The following is a 15,232-nucleotide window of genomic DNA, read 5'->3' as shown; positions in this document are numbered from 1 at the left end:
GCGGCGGCGGGGGGCGGGACTCCGAGCGGAGGGGCGGAGCTATGGGTTGGGGCGGGGCCCAGCTCATAGTGGAGCGAGCCGGGCTAGGGGGCGGAGCCAGGTTCGGAGGCGAGGCTCGGGGGGCACCCAGCCAGACTCGCGGGCGGGCGGTGCGGGCGGTGCGGGCGCCGGGGGCGGTCCCTGCGGGGCGGGCGGGGCCCGACGGGCGCCCTGTGTGGCCGCGGCCATGAAGACGCAGCCGCCGGGCTAGGCCCGGGGCGGCTCCAGCCCAGGGCGGCCCCCGGAGGGCTGGGCCTGGCCCCCGGCTCCGGCTCCGGCTTCGGGGCCGGCGGACGGCCGCCAACCATGCCGGGCAAGCACCAGCACTTCCAGGAACCCGAGGTCGGCTGCTGCGGGAAATACTTCCTGTTTGGCTTCAACATTGTCTTCTGGGTGAGCGTGGGGTCGGTGCCAGGCCCTGCGCCGGGGGTGGCAGGAGGAGGAGGTTCAGTTCCCTACTGGGGGTGGGGGAGGGTAGAGATCACTCACTCCCTGCCACGAGAGTTTGGGGTTGGGGACCGTCCTCCCACTCCTCTCACCCCCTCCTCCACGCCCGCCTCCAGGACAGCCCTTGGGAGCTGCGGAGAAGCCCGGATTGCTGGGGGGCAGGTCCCAGCCACCCGAGGAAGGGAATTTTCGTGTCTTCCCGAGGCCAGCGGGGAGAGGGAGGTGTTTCCAGGAGCATGAAGGGTGCGGGTTGTCCCCTTCTCCACCCCGGCCCCCTTGCCACCCTGGGGCGTGGGGTGCGTCCCCAGCTCCATCCCTGGCCTAGCGGGTGGGGAAGCGAGTCTGCAGCGAGGCGAGGGGGTGGCTCCCCTCCCGTGCCCCTCTCTTCTCCACCACCTGGGCTTGGGGCCTCTGCCTCCTGCAAGGGAGGGGTGGGGGAGGGTGCTAGTGGTGGTGAAAGGCCCTCTCTACCCCACTCTGTACCCTGAGAAAGCCAGCTGGGAGGAGCTGCAGATCCCTCCGGGAGGGGATCTCCTCTGTTGAGAGACCTGGAGCTGGCTCCGGGGAACAGGGAACAGAATCAAACATTCCACAGCTGACACAACCTATGCTCCAGGGTAGGGGTGCCCCTGCCTGGAGAAAGGAGCTGTTGGTGCCCCTCCCAGGGTGGCATCTGTGTCCCAGGTCCCTGTCGAGTCATCTTTCCTTTCTCCCTCCCCCATCCCATCTCTCCAAGGCTGCTGCCTCTGCAGTCTCTGCTCCCGCGGCCTTGGGTCAACCTGCCAGGCCCTTTCAACAGTCTTCAGTGGGACTCGGTGGCACTGCCCTCTACCCACGTGCTGCCCACGCTGCCACCCAGGTCTCTCCATCCTTGGGGGCTCAGCACAGCTCAGCACTCCAGGGCATGGGTAGTGAGCAGAGAACATTGGTGAGGAAGTCGGAAGGGCTGGGGGTACCAGGCCTAGCTCTGCCACTTACCTGCTAGCATCCCTGTCTAGGAGGGGTCGATAATAAAGCCTGCCTCTCAGAATTTTCAGCGGATTAAATGAATCATTGTATTCTCATATCTACCTTATTGTCTCAGCTTTACGGATGAGGAAATAGGCACAGAAAGGTTAAGTCATCTGCCTAGAGTCACACAGCCAGTGGGGGCAGAGCCAGGGTGACAGCCGAGTGGGCAGTGGGTAGAGGTGGAGGCAGGATGTTGAGCAGAGGGAGCCCCGAACCCAGGCTCGTTCCAGGGGTCCAGGCAGGGAAGTAGGGGCACAGAGCCAAAAAGCATGAAAGGCAGGGTGCTGGGGCAGCAGGGTTTTGTTGAGGACAGTGTGGAGCAGTGAGCTAGGGCTTCAGTGCAGGGGTGTTGATCTGATTCTGTTTATCTTGGAGGTAGATCTGTCTGACTGCCATGGAGAGGGTGGGTGAGGGGCAGGCCTGGAGGAGGGGGGTTTAGGGAATAGGGCTGGGGCAAAGCTGGCAGTGGGGGAGGAAAGGTGAGGAGGGCTGCAGGGCCAGTCAGGGGGCCGAATTCACAGGACTTGGGTGGGAAGGAGAGAAGGTTTCGGTGTTTGGGTCAAGGTGGCCTGAGGGACGTGCTTAGGAAACAGGCCCAGAGATTTTTGTTTTTTTTTTAATGTAAAGCAGACTTTCATGTTGTCCTGCTTGGAACCTTCCAGTGGTTGCCCACTGCTCCTAGAATAGTCCCGATTCTCCCCAGGGCATCCGTGTCCTGTGGGTTCTGGTCCTGCCGCTTGTGACTGTTTCCCTTGGGCTGCCTGAAACCAATCCACAGTGCCCTTCATTCATTCTTTTCCTTGAACCATAAACCCGGTCCAGCCTCAGGGCCTCTGCCTGTCCTGACTGGAACATTCTATTCCCAGCTGCCCCTTTGCATCCTCCAAACCGCAGCTAAAATGCCACCACCTTCTCTGCCACCCTCTCTAAAGCACACCCCACCACTCCCCACTTTATTGCCGTGTCGTAATTTCTTTAAAGGATCTGTTGCTGTCTGTAGTTATCAGGTTTGTTTGCTCTTTCTCTCGGTTTCCCCCACTTGAGCTGACGCTCCACGAGGGCTGAGTGTTTGCCTGTGCTGTAGTCCCAGCACATTGGGCAGCACCTAGGATGCAGATGTGTCTGCAGCAGGCAGGTGGAAGTAGCAGTCTGGAGCCAGGGAAAGGTTTGGGGGTAGATCCAGGAGACACCAGTGCCCTGGCAGGATGGAACAGAAGGTGAGTGTGAGGAAAGGAAGAGGCTGAAGTTGGAACCTGGGGGTGGCAGGTGAAGGCAGAGTGGCCTGGGAAGGAGTGGAGGAGGGAATGGTGTTGAGTTAACAAGGAAGGAGGAAGCCCTCACCTGTCTAAAGGCCATGGGCAGGTCGACTGAGATGAGGCAGGAGAAGTGAAGTTTGGGTTTCATACGGTGAGCACCACTGTCCCAGAGGGGAGTCAGAAGGGCAGATATTTTCAGAGAAAGTCGGGGAAGGGAAGTGGTTAAAGGTGGGTGGAGTTGTCTAAGCTTTTTTGCTGAGGCTAGAGAAAATGCATGGGTGGGGGAGATCTGGGTGGTTGCCTTGGGCTGGAGGGGTCTTCTCCCCCTGAGGCATGAAGTGGGAGTGGGGGGCAGCCTTGACAGCCAGGGTATTTCCAGTAAGGAAATTAAGGCAGGATGGTGGGAAAGAGAAGAGGTGGGGGAGAGGGGCATCCTGGGCCCACCTGGGTGAGAAACCCAGGGCTGGGGTTTAGGAGGCCCTGGCAGATCTGTGGCCAGCTGTTTTCTAGGGCAAAGCCACTGGCCCAGGCCAGGGCCCCTTGCTTCAGCCTGCTCTGAAGCAAGGGGCCCTTGAGATTCTTTTTCATTCAGGAGTCTTTGGTCATGAGCTACAAAAAAACCAACTCTGGCAGAAGGAGGTTAAGGGGAATGCTTTGGAAGGATGGTGGGAAAGAGTAGGGCAGTCACAGAGCTGTGGGTGGCTGGAAGGCTGGACTTGGGAAGGGGTGGAGAGGCTCGGGTCACCGCTGCTTGGCCAGGGTGGCAGTTTTTGAGTTCCAAGGAGGGGGCTCTGATGGCCCAGGTTGGATCCCATGCCCACCCCTAGGTTAGGGGAGGGTGGCCTTCCCTGTTCTAATCCCCACCAGGCTGGTGGAGAAGAAGCAGTGGGATGTGTTGTTGGGAGGGTAGAATGGATCCTGGATCCCAGATCTCGATCACAACCCTTTCCCCTCTCCCCCTCTCTACTCCGCTTCCTGAAGCACTAAGAACTTGGGGGGGGGTTGCTCTCTGCTGGGGGTGAAGGAGGATGACCACTAACCTAAGCTCTTCCCTGCTGCCCTTGCAGGTGCTGGGAGCCCTGTTTCTGGCCATTGGCCTCTGGGCCTGGGGCGAGAAGGTAAGGCAGCCGGTTGGAGGGTGGGGCAGTCGTAGGAAGGTGGGAGGCTCAGCCCCCCACCCTGCCTCTGCTCCCCTGGCCCAGGGCGTTCTCGCCAACATCTCGGCGCTGACAGACCTGGGAGGCCTTGACCCCGTGTGGATCTTTGTGGTGGTTGGAGGCGTCATGTCGGTGCTGGGCTTTGCCGGCTGCATCGGGGCGCTCCGGGAGAACACCTTTCTGCTCAAGTTTGTGAGTGCCCCAGCAGATCCGTGCCGGGCACCCGGCCTCCCACCACCCGCTTCTCTCATATAGGGAGGATTTGAGAGTGGGTAGCTTTATTATTTATGCTACTATTATAACGATTATATTCATCTTATCTTATATTGATGAGAGTCCTTTGTTTTGTATGTGGCTGAAATCTCAGAGACCTAAGTACAAAAGGCTCTTTACTGGCTCAGGGAATGAAAAGCTCGGGGTGATCTGGCTGCAGGCATCTTTGGATCCAGGGGACACCAACATGTCACAAGAAGTGCCCTCCCTTTCTCAGCTGTGCACCTTCCTGGGTTGGCTCCATTCCCCATGTGGTGGAGGGACGCCCCCAGGCGGGTGCTGGCTTCTCCCTAATCTACTTACTGGAGGCCAGGCGCCGTCCCCAGTTGGCCTGCCAAAGCCCGTTAATTGAATCTGCTTGGTTCTGATTGGCTGTCTCTGGGCCAATCCCTGCGGCCCGGAGGAGGAGCAGTGCTCTGATTGGTAGGCTCGGAGCACATGCGCTTGGGGAAGTGGGTGGAGCCGGCTGGGCTGGGCTCTGCTGTACGGGAAGTGAAGGGGAATGGAAGGAGAGGTAGGAGTTGAGGTGCGCTTTACCATCATAAAACAATATTAAAACAATAGTCGGTGGGCACGCTGACGTTCTCTTGGGTCCCAGTGGGTGGGGTGGTAGAGTTCTGCCCCATGGCATCCCCAGACAGGAGTGGGGTCTGGAGAGGGGGCTATCAGATCCCGGCTCCCGCGACCCCCGCCCGTCTGTGTGACCCACCCCAGTTCTCCGTGTTCCTCGGCCTCATCTTCTTCTTGGAGCTGGCCACCGGGATCCTCGCCTTCGTCTTCAAGGACTGGATTCGTGACCAGCTCAACCTCTTCATCAACAACAACGTCAAGGCCTACCGGGACGACATTGACCTCCAGAACCTCATCGACTTTGCTCAGGAATACGTGAGTCGGGCGTCCAGCAAGAGCCCCACGCAGGAGGCAGTTGGCGGTCGGGGGGGGGGGGGGTTCCCTGTGTGTTGGCAGCTTCCTTCACTGCCCCCCCACCCAGACCAGGCAGATGGGGGCCCCCAGGAAGAAACCGAGGAGGCCCCTCCTCTCTGAGGAGAAGCCGGCTGTGCTAGCCCTATAGGGGCATGGGGTTGGGAAACACAGGCCGGAGGGTCCTAACTGGCAGCTCCCAGACTAGAGCTTATGACAGCTTAAACAGAGGAATTTTACCTAAAAATACGGATTTCCCCAATCTGTTAAACCCCAGGCTCAGAGTATGGACTCCGTTGCCTTTGCCCCTCTTACCACTAGTATAGGGGCTCTCTGTTTGCCACTGTCCCCACTACCCTGTATTTTTGTACACCTAGCTGGCCCTCTTCTCTCACTTACATCATTTGTTGGGCCTCTCAACATATTTTTTTGCCACCTTCAACAGAAGCACTGCCCTCGAGCTTGCAAACCTAACCCCTGAAAAGCAGTTAGTGTCCAGTTTACTCCCTCATAGATACCTCCCACATGCACGTTCTCATGCTCACACCCACTCCCACTTACCCATGGTCAACCACGTTTGGTGCCATCTACCACCAGGAACCTGCTCAGGTACCCAGAGATGGAACAGAAATGCTGCCTGCTTCTAGGCTCTCAGCCCAGGGTACAGACTGCCATGCAACCAGGCAGTTATGATAGGATCAGTCTGTTCATTCAACACATAATCGTGTGGGCCTCATATATGGCAGGCCCTGGGCCAGGTGCTGGGGATTCGGTAGAAAGCCTGGCACCTGTCCTCATCTTGGGAATGGCAGGCTGGGGAGAGATGATGATAAGCAAGAAATTTATGCCTAATTATAAATTGTGGTCAGGGTGAAAATGGGGAGAGGGAGACTCACAGTGTTCCAGTTAGCTAATGCTGCTGTTTTCCAAAACATCAGAAATGGATTGGTTTTTTTAAAGGGGGTTTATTTGGTTACAAGGTTACAGTCTTAAGGCCATAAAGTGTCCATCAACAAAGGGTACCTTCACTGGAGAAAGGCCATTGGCATCTGGAAAACCTCTGTTAGCTGGGAAGGCACGTGGCTGGCGTCTTCTTGTTCCCAGGTTGTGTTTCAAAATGACGTTCTCCAAAATGTCAGCGTCAGCTTTCAACGGTTGTTGAGAGGGAGTGGTGGGGTGGGTGGAAACCAGGCCTGGCCCTGTGACCCCATGCACACAGGGCCCCACCACCCACTGCCTGTGCCTCACTCTTCCATAGAGCCTGCCTTCTGCTGAGCTGGCCCTTTATGGGGGCAGGCTTCATGGCAGCTTCTGCTGCATCCATCAGTTAAGGGTCTATGCTCCCATCCTCTCACTGGAACACAAGCTCCTGGTGGCCATTGCCCCACCTAGGGTGGAGGGACAGAATGTTCCAGGGTGGGGGGTGATGGGGGACGCAGGATGATAACAGCAGGCATTTATGAAGCACTTGCCCAGGGCTAAGTGTGGGGATGGGGTGGAGATGTGGATTGGGGATGGTTATCAGGGCGATGGGAAGGGAAGGGGTATGGGGTGGGGGGCAGGAGTCCTCTCTTCTCCCTGCACGGAAGAGGAGAGGTCTTTGCAAAAAATCTGTGGTGCACATGTGGAAAGAACCCAGTACAGACATGGGGTTGAATGGTGCCCCCATCCCTGTGGAGCTTGGCCTGCTGCCTGCCCCTTGCAGAAGTCCATAGAAAGCTCCAGTTCTTGAGTCCACATCTTCACATCTTTGCCCCCTCCCTCCTCTTTCTACTTCTCTTGGCGTAGGGGAACCCCCTTCCCAGCACCCCACTGCCCCACCAACCTGGATGGGAGAGTAGAGCTCTGATCCCTCTGGCCTCGGGCCTGGCCTGCCAACTGTGGGGAGTTGGCAGGGGGTTCTCCAGTGCCCTTAGACCCACGGTCAGCCCTGCCCTGTCCCCCCCTACAGCCTGGGGCTATTCCCAGGCTGGATGAGGCTTCTAGGCTGGGCCTGACCGCTGGCCCCGGGGCCTGGCTCACCTGGAGCTGCCCCCTCTCAACCCCCAGTGGTCTTGCTGTGGAGCCCGAGGGCCCAACGACTGGAACCTCAATATCTACTTCAACTGCACTGACTTGAACCCGAGCCGGGAGCGCTGCGGGGTGCCCTTCTCCTGCTGCATCCGGGACCCTGCGGTGAGTGGGTGGGGAGGGCCAGGACCTCATGGCGAGAAGAACAGGGCAGGCAGGACAGATGGCATCGCAGTGCCCAGGTGCAATCTGGGAAAATCCCATTCCAGGGCCCTGCTTGGCTCGACCCTGCTCTGGGGGCTGTGGAATCTGTGGGAAGGTAGTTTTAACTGGCAGTGCCTTACCAGGCCGGGGAGTTTGTATCTGTGGGTGACTGCTGAGGCCTGATGGAGTTGGGGCTGCTTTCCCTCCTCAGCCAAACCTGTCTCTTGGATTGTAATGAGACTGAAATTGCAGGATCCCAGTGGTTGGGGACTGTGCACCCTGTATTCCCTCCTAAATGCAACTCCAGGCAGTATCTACTCCAGGCCTGGTCTGCAGGTGGTTTGGGGCTGGGAGCCGGCATCACTCCCCCAACCCTTAGGGGCACAGCAGGGGGTTACCCAGGCCATGGCTGACTGTCACACCGCAGGGCCCCATGCTGGGGTGCTGGGGGAAGGGGGTAGCTGAGCCTTACTTGGCATCCACCCAGGCACAGTGCATTCAGGACACTGAGAGCAGGGCTCCCGTTCTCATAAGACAGAGCAGGCAGGGCTCTAAAGCAGGAGGCAGTGCCGCACTGGCCTTCACAGCCCAACGTCTGGTGCCTGAGACGGGTTTTCCACCTCAGGGAGGCTCACTTCAGAGTAGCGGATAAGGCAGGGGCCCCTTCCTCCGAGAGGGAGGGTCTTGAGGGCCTGGGTGCCCATGGCTCCATGGGGTCCCTGCTTACCAAGTCACTGAGAAGCCTGTTTTTCCTCAGGAGGACGTCCTCAACACCCAGTGTGGCTATGATGTCCGGCTCAAACTGGTGAGGGGGGCAGGCCTGAGGGAGCAGGGCCAGGGTGGGGGACAAGGCTGGAGGCACAGGTAGTAGGGCAAGTCTGGGGTGATAGGGCTTGAGAGGCAGGCTCCGGGAGCAGGGCCAGGGTGACAGGGCTGGGGGATACAGCTGGGGGCACTGGGCTGGGGGTCCCTCGGAGGTCAGCGTGCTTCATTCTGACTCTTGAGCACCAGCTGAATGAGGCAGACAGACAGAGCCCCTGCTGACAAGCAGCTTTCTCCCCCCATGTGCTGGGAAGCGCACAGATCAGTGCATATGAGCATCCATGCAACTGTTTCAGCTAAGGGCTAGGGAGAAAGTGAGCAAAGGGAGGTGACAGGAGGTAGGGGCTGGGCAGCACCCTTGGGTGGGGTCAGGGAAGGCCTGTCAGAGGAGGGGGAGTGAGAGAGAGTGCAGGGAGCCCCAAGAAGGACGTCAGCCATGCAAGGACCCTCCAGGGAGCAGGTGCTCAGGGTACAGGGACCCTGGGTTGTATGAACTTGGCACACTGGAGCTGGGAAGGGTGAGTGAGGTCTGGGATGAGGCCCAGCGGCAGGCGTCCCAAGCCCGGTGGCTGTGTATCCCCAGGAGCTGGAGCAGCAGGGCTCCATCTACACCAAGGGCTGCGTGGGCCAGTTTGAGAAGTGGCTGCAGGACAACCTGATCGTTGTGGCCGGGGTCTTCGTGGGCATCGCCCTTCTCCAGGTGCTGCTGCCCCTGCCCCCCATCCCCCCTCGGCTCCCCATCCCTGGGGCCTTGGGCCGCTCCTGGGCCCCATAGCAACCTCTCCCTCTCCTGCCTTCTGTCTTACAGATCTTTGGCATCTGTCTGGCCCAGAACCTTGTGAGTGACATCCAGGCAGTGAAAGCCAACTGGTGAGGCTGCCACACCAGCCACGGCTACCCTCCTGGCCCCACTGTGCCCGAGATGGGCAAGGCTGCAGGAGATGCTTCTGCTTGGACCTGAGCCCCACCCCCACCCCGGGGACTCACATGTGGGTGCTTTGTCCGCCCATGGCGAAAGCCACCTGGGCTCTGGTGGGGCAGGTCGCCCGGGGCCCTGTGCACATGAAAGAAAAGGGCGCGTGGGTGGGTGTGCACAGGGGGGCACCCTCTTGGCTGTGGGGTGCTGGGCCCTCTAGGAGACTAGAAGGTTCCAAGCCAGGTGGGGTATTAGGGTGCTGCTGGGTGAGGGGGAGGCTGCCCACCCAGGCTCTCTGCATGGCTGTGGGGAGCAGGCTTTGGGGCCCGCGGCTGCCTGGCAAACCACCGCACGCAACTTCAGGGCTCGCATCTGCTGGCTGGGAGCCTGCCAGGAGCCCACCTCGGCCTCAGTGTCTCAGACTCGGAAATTGGTCCAAGAATTTTCTCTCCCTTGCTTGCCTCTCAGGATCAAACATCACGATGGCTACAAACTGCTCAAATAAACAAAACTTTGAGACCCACTGGCTCCTGCCCACCATCTCGGAGGTTCTGTCAGCTGCGCACCTCTGCAGAGCTCTCCATCTGGGGCCCCTGGCCCAAACCCACCCTGCCGATGTGTTTTCTTTAGCCTGGTTAATTTATACATTTGAGCCAACCTTTAAAAAAACGGTCAATTTCGCATAAAAGTCCAGATCCTCAGCATCTCATGAGTGAAAACCTGGAGCCACTGACTCCTAAGTGGTAACATTCCCTGGAACCCTGAGCCCCTGTCCAGCCCTTGCAGGCATCCCCAGTCTTGAGGGGCGTCCCCTGCAAACAGCTGGAGAGGGTGCAGCCTGGGAGGAGCCCAGCCCTGCTGGGGGCTGAGATGGGTGCCCAGGGGAGATGCCGAGGGGTGGGATGGGACTCAGGAAGAGTTTGCAAAGGAGGTAGCTGGAAAGAAATCATCCCTGGGACCTGCAGAGCTGCCTTGTCCCGCCAGAGGGCGCCCCAGCACAGTGTTCCCTGGGTCTTGCCTCTTTGCTCTGGCAACCTCAACCCAGTCGAGCCCAGTGTGCCCACCCTGCTTACTAGCGCTTCAGGGCTCTGGGAATTTGAAAGCATCTAAAGGAGCAAACTGGCTCCAACTTGGGAAGTCTGACTGCTGCTCTCGTCTCTGCCTGTTCCCAGCTGCATGACTAGGTGTGTGGGGTGTCCCTGCCCCAACCCTCCCCAGGCTGCTCTTTGTGGATAAAAGGAGGGTGTGGTGCAAGTGCAGAGGTCTTAAATTTAGAGTCCACAGGGCCAGGTAAGTTACATAGATAAAGGAAGCAGGCCTGTGAGTTCCTAGGCCCTTGCAGTGCAATTGAGACTTGCCCTTTGTTAATAGAGAATGGGCACAGGGAGATAATGCCGTGTGATAAGTACATTTGCACAGTCAAATTGATAACGGCAACTGGCTTTTGGAGACGATGGTGGGGGGGTTGTGACTATGGCAAACAAGCAGGGATCCCCATCTAAAGGTGGCAGCTGCCATTTGGCCGTAGTTCATTGCCAGAGTGGGGAAATGTGGGCCTAATGCCAGAAAATCTGGAGAAACCAGAAATTCAGATTTTTATGTGAAATTGTCCTGATTTTTAAATGTTGGCAATAAATTAAAAAACACACAAGTTGCAAGCCAAAGAAAACATGGGGGCAAGTTATGCCCCTGTATCACCGTGGATCCCTCGGACAGCCCCCCACCAGGGCCCTGCTGGTCTGCCCTCAAAATGTGCTGGGGCTGTGGCAGGGGGCAGTGCGTGGGCACCCAGATTTGCGGTTCCCTGGAGTGGGCTGGAAGGTGTCCTGGGATCAGGTGCTGGGGTGGGTTTCTATGGTATAATAAAGGCAGCTCGTGAATCTAGCACTTTCTAATTTCAGATGCTTGCACTTTTCATTGTCTCAAACCTCGCAACACCCTTGGAAGGTGGAGATTCTTTTCCTGAAGAGGAAAACAAGCCTCAGAGGGGAGGGTGGTTCCCCAGAGGACGCAATTGGGAGGAGGCACACAGTTGTGACTTTTGTTGGGGTTTGGTACCACGCCCATTTTGCCTCTTGGCTATATGGTGGTGAAACCTGTGCACCCAGAACAGCAACCAGTAGGGGGCAGTAGTGTAACATTAATTCCCCAAGCATGAATCGAGCACCTACTTAGGTGCTACCAGTATAGAGGAGAGTGCCGGGTCCTTGCTCTCACAGGGCTTATATGCTTAGTGGGTGGGGGATGGGGTGGGACAGACAGAAACCAAATGGACAAGTAAGCATTCTTGTTGGTAATACATGCTAGGAAGAAAATGAAAGTGACAGCCACGGTATCCGGGAGAAGGGCTTTCTTGATGAGGTGGTCAGGGAATGGGAGCCAAAACTGGGAAGCCAGGGGAGCAGTGTCCCAGGCGTTGGTATCAGCTGCCATAGATGTCCTGAAGCCAGGGTAAGCTCTGCAAGAGGGGTTTGGGGTAGGTGGAGAAGTGGGAGTGGGTGAGGGCCAGAGGCATGGACACAGAGGTGGTTGAAACCTCTGGGAACAAGATTGATGAGAAGGGATGGGAGCAACTTGGTAGGAGTAGTTGGGACCCTGGCTGGGGACCCAGAGTTCTCCAAAGCTCAGCTCTGCTACAGGCATCCACACCACCATCCCCCATCGTTCCACCTACACATCCATCCACCATCCAGTCACCCTTCCACCCATCTGTCCAACAATCCACCTACACATCCATCCACCCACCCTCCTTTCCATATACACACACATGCATTCAAGCCTCCACTCATCCCCATTCACTGTCATTCATTTAGGTAGGTCCTGGCTGAAGGCTGGGGTCACTGCGCAGCTCAGACCTCCCTGCATTGTGGAGCCCACGGTCTTTTGGCAGAGGCAGATCAGGAACAGCTGCTGATGTGCAATGTGTGCATGTGGAGACAAGCACGTGATGATCGCTGTTGGGTGATGTTTCAGGTTGGTTAGAGACAAATTTCCTGTCCCCAAAGTAGAACTTAGAGCAGTTCTTTTCCTTGCACTGAGGGGACTTTGCCCAGAGAGACAGCCTCTCCAGATGTGCAGGAAACACAAGCAAGCTTGTAAAGTCACTTCCTACCCAGCCCTGTAGGGTATGGCAGGTCCCTGGGCTATGGAGACCAAGGTCACCCTCTCATCCTCTGTCAAGATGGGGTGCATGCTGGTGGTGATGGGGGAGGGTATTGTCAGTCTAGGGGTTCCCCAGAAAACTTGGACCTGCCTTGTCTAACCAGCATCTCCCCATCCACACAATGTCAGGCTACCCAAGAGAGAGGGCCAGTGCACCGCCCCTTCTTTATGGGGATAGCTGCAGCAGCCATGGGCTTATCAAGAGGGGGCCTGGTGCTCACAGTCCCAGACACACACACCTGTACCTGTCACCCCCAAACCTTCCATTCAGTCATTCAATAGGCATTTTGGGGCAACAGCTGCATGCCAGCTCTGTGACCTAAACAGTCTCTGTCTTGCAGAGCTTATCCTCGAGTGGAGGGAGACAGATTATAGATAAAATGTGTGTCAGGTGGGGAGAAATGCTATGTGGGAAAGTGTGCTGGTTTGAATGTATCGTGTCCCCCAGAAAAAGCCATATTATTTGATGCAATCTTTTGGGGCAGACGTATTAGTGGGGATTAAGTTGGAACGTTTGGATTAGGTTGTTTGCATGGAAATGCACCCCACCCAACTATAGGTGATAACTCTGGTGAGATATTTCCATGGAGGCATGGCCCCACCCATTCAGCATGGGCCTTGATCAGTGGAGCTAAATAAATGAGCTGACAAACAGAAGGAACTCAGTGTAGCTGAGAGTGACATCTTGAAGAGGAGCTATAGCCAAGAGGGACACTTTGAAGAATGCACAGAAGCTGAGAGAGTAGCTGCAGATGAGAGACAGTTTGAAGATAGCCATTGAAAGCAGACTTCTGCTCCAGAGAAGCTAAGAAAGGACAAATGCCCCAAGAGCAACTGAGAGTGACATTTTTGAGGAACTGCAGCCTAGAGAGGAATGTGCTGGGAAAAAGCCATTTTGAACCCAGAACCTTGGAGCAGATACCAGCCATGTGCCTTCCCAGCTAACAGAGGTTTTCCGGACAACATTGGCCATCCTCCAGTGAAGGTACCCGATTGCTGATGTGTTACCTTGGACAATTTATGGCCTTAAGACTATAACTGTGTAACAAAATAAACCCCCTTTTATAAAAGCCAATCCATTTCTGGTCTTTTGCATTCCGGCAGCATTAGCAAACTAGAACAGAAAGTAAAGCAGGATTAGAGACAGGGACTACAGGTGGGAGGGGCATGGTTTGCTATTTCAGACAGTATGCCCAGGAAGGCCCTCCTGAGAAGGTGGCCTTGGACCTGAGGAAGTGGGTGTATGAGCCATGTGGATATTTGGAGGAAGAGCTTTTCCTGCCAAGGGGAACAGAAAGTACCAACGCCCTGGGGCAGGAGCAGACTTGGTGTGTTCAAGGGGGTCTTCTAGATCCCATGTCTAGGACTCTGAGTCTGGAAGGGTTTCCAGAAGAAGCAGGCAGAGGAGGCAGGAACCAGGACGGATTCAGAAGTCCCCAGCTGGCTGGCGAGCACCTGGATTTCTTGGGCGAGGTGGTCAGATGGCAGGGGAAGGGCCCCCGAGGTACCCTTGTGGGAAGATGGCCAGGGAGTTTAAGGTGGTCAAGTGACTTGGAGGAAGCTACTCCCAGTGACCACCAGAGGGCACCAAAGCGCAGCCCATGCTCCGCAGAGGGGTTGCACCAGCAAGGAAAGAGAAGCTGAGAGTATGGGGTTCATTTGGGGCAGGCCCCTGTGGCAGAGTTGGGCCACAACACGTTCCAGAAACCTAGAGTCTCACCTGTTGGTGCCAAATCCAGGCCTTGCCATTCTCTGCCCCATATTCTGGAGGATCTTGAAACAAACAGCACTGCCTGCCCCACAGATTCTCTCTAGGGCTCCCGTAGACCCGAGCCACTTTCCCGGCCCCAGAAAGAGCAGGGGCTCTCGAAGGGATGCTCCCCCACATCCACCTGCATTCACTCACTCAACAGAATTTACTGAGCACTTACAGGGCACTGAGTAGGCACTGAGGGTACATAAGGGAACAAAACAAAGGCCCCACCCTTGTGGAATTCACATTCTAAAGCCAGAGCTGCAATGCGTTCTGCAAAGGGCCAGATAGCAGATACTTTGGGCTTTGCGGGTCATAAGCTGTCTGTCATAGTTATTCAACTCTGCTATTATTGCCACGGGAAAGTAGCCTTAGACATTATGTCAACAAATGGGCATGACTGTGCTCTGGGAAAACTTTATAGACATTGAACTCTGTGTTTCATATCATTTTCGTGTGTCACAAAATATCCTTCTTTTGATTTTTTCCAACTCTTAAAAAAATATAAAACCATAAAATTAAATTAAAGAAAAAGATTGATCCAAAAAGTAGCAAAATAAAGCCATTCTTAGCTCTTGGGCCCTATAAAAACAGGCGTTGGGCTGGATTTGACTTGTGAGCTGTAGTTGGCCAAGCCCTGGTCTAGTGGAAGGAGGAAGACAAGGCACAATTAGCATCATAAGAGCAAATAATCTGATAGGAAGTGGAAAGTGCTATGGGGGAAAAATCGAGCAAGCAAGGGACATTGGAAGTGCTGGGGTGCTCAAGCAGATCTGGGTATTAAAATAGGGAGATCAGAGTGGACCTTGTGGAGCAAGCAAGATGGAGCAAAGACTTTATGTGAATGTTAAATCATTTTTGATGGCACAGGTAACATAGGACCCCAGTGTATGTAAAAGAATTAGAACATGATGGATAAAACCACGGTCCCTTTAGTGCCCTATTCTGCTCCCCTCTGCCCTCCCATCCCTGAGAGAAAACCACAGCTGGGAGATATATATTCTTCTGGACCTTTTGCATTAAAAAGAAAAAAAACATTTTGCACTCATTACGTACCGGTAGAAAATATCTGGTATGGTTTTGTGTGTTTAAGTGGCCTGATAACATCCCCATCATGCTGCAGCTTACTTTTCCGCCTCCCGTGATGTGTTTTGAAGATCTAACCATGTCCGTGCATATATAGCCACGTCATTTTGTGTGACTGCAGAAATATTTCACAGCAGGGCTAGACTGTGTGTCACTGCTCTGTCCCATGGTGGAC

The 15,232-nt window shown here is 56.0% G+C and overlaps 1 protein-coding gene across 3 annotated transcripts; it reads left to right on the top strand.

Moving 5' to 3' along the window:
• Window positions 1-204: 204 nt before the first annotated feature.
• On the top strand, window positions 205-12,740 carry TSPAN17 (tetraspanin 17). Of its 3 annotated transcripts, XM_037823178.1 has the most exons (10): window positions 205-432; window positions 3,821-3,871; window positions 3,956-4,102; window positions 4,898-5,068; window positions 7,154-7,279; window positions 8,076-8,123; window positions 8,724-8,840; window positions 8,949-9,010; window positions 11,364-11,507; window positions 11,870-12,740. In XM_037823178.1, the coding sequence occupies exons 1-10, from the start codon at window positions 346-348 to the stop codon at window positions 11,871-11,873; spliced, it is 957 nt and encodes a 318-aa protein (XP_037679106.1). In that variant the 5' UTR covers window positions 205-345; the 3' UTR covers window positions 11,874-12,740. The 3 variants fall into 3 exon arrangements, with proteins under 3 accessions (XP_037679106.1, XP_037679108.1, XP_037679107.1); XM_037823180.1 differs by lacking the exons at window positions 11,364-11,507; window positions 11,870-12,740 and adding an exon at window positions 10,958-10,976; XM_037823179.1 differs by lacking the exons at window positions 11,364-11,507; window positions 11,870-12,740 and adding an exon at window positions 9,525-10,950.
• The last annotated feature ends 2,492 nt before the right edge of the window (window positions 12,741-15,232 follow it).

The sequence above is a fragment of the Choloepus didactylus genome (assembly GCF_015220235.1).
Source record: "Choloepus didactylus isolate mChoDid1 chromosome 11 unlocalized genomic scaffold, mChoDid1.pri SUPER_11_unloc1, whole genome shotgun sequence".
Lineage (NCBI taxonomy): Eukaryota > Metazoa > Chordata > Mammalia > Pilosa > Megalonychidae > Choloepus > Choloepus didactylus.
Note: the sequence above shows the minus strand (reverse complement) of the source record. Positions and strands in the feature narration are given on the sequence as shown.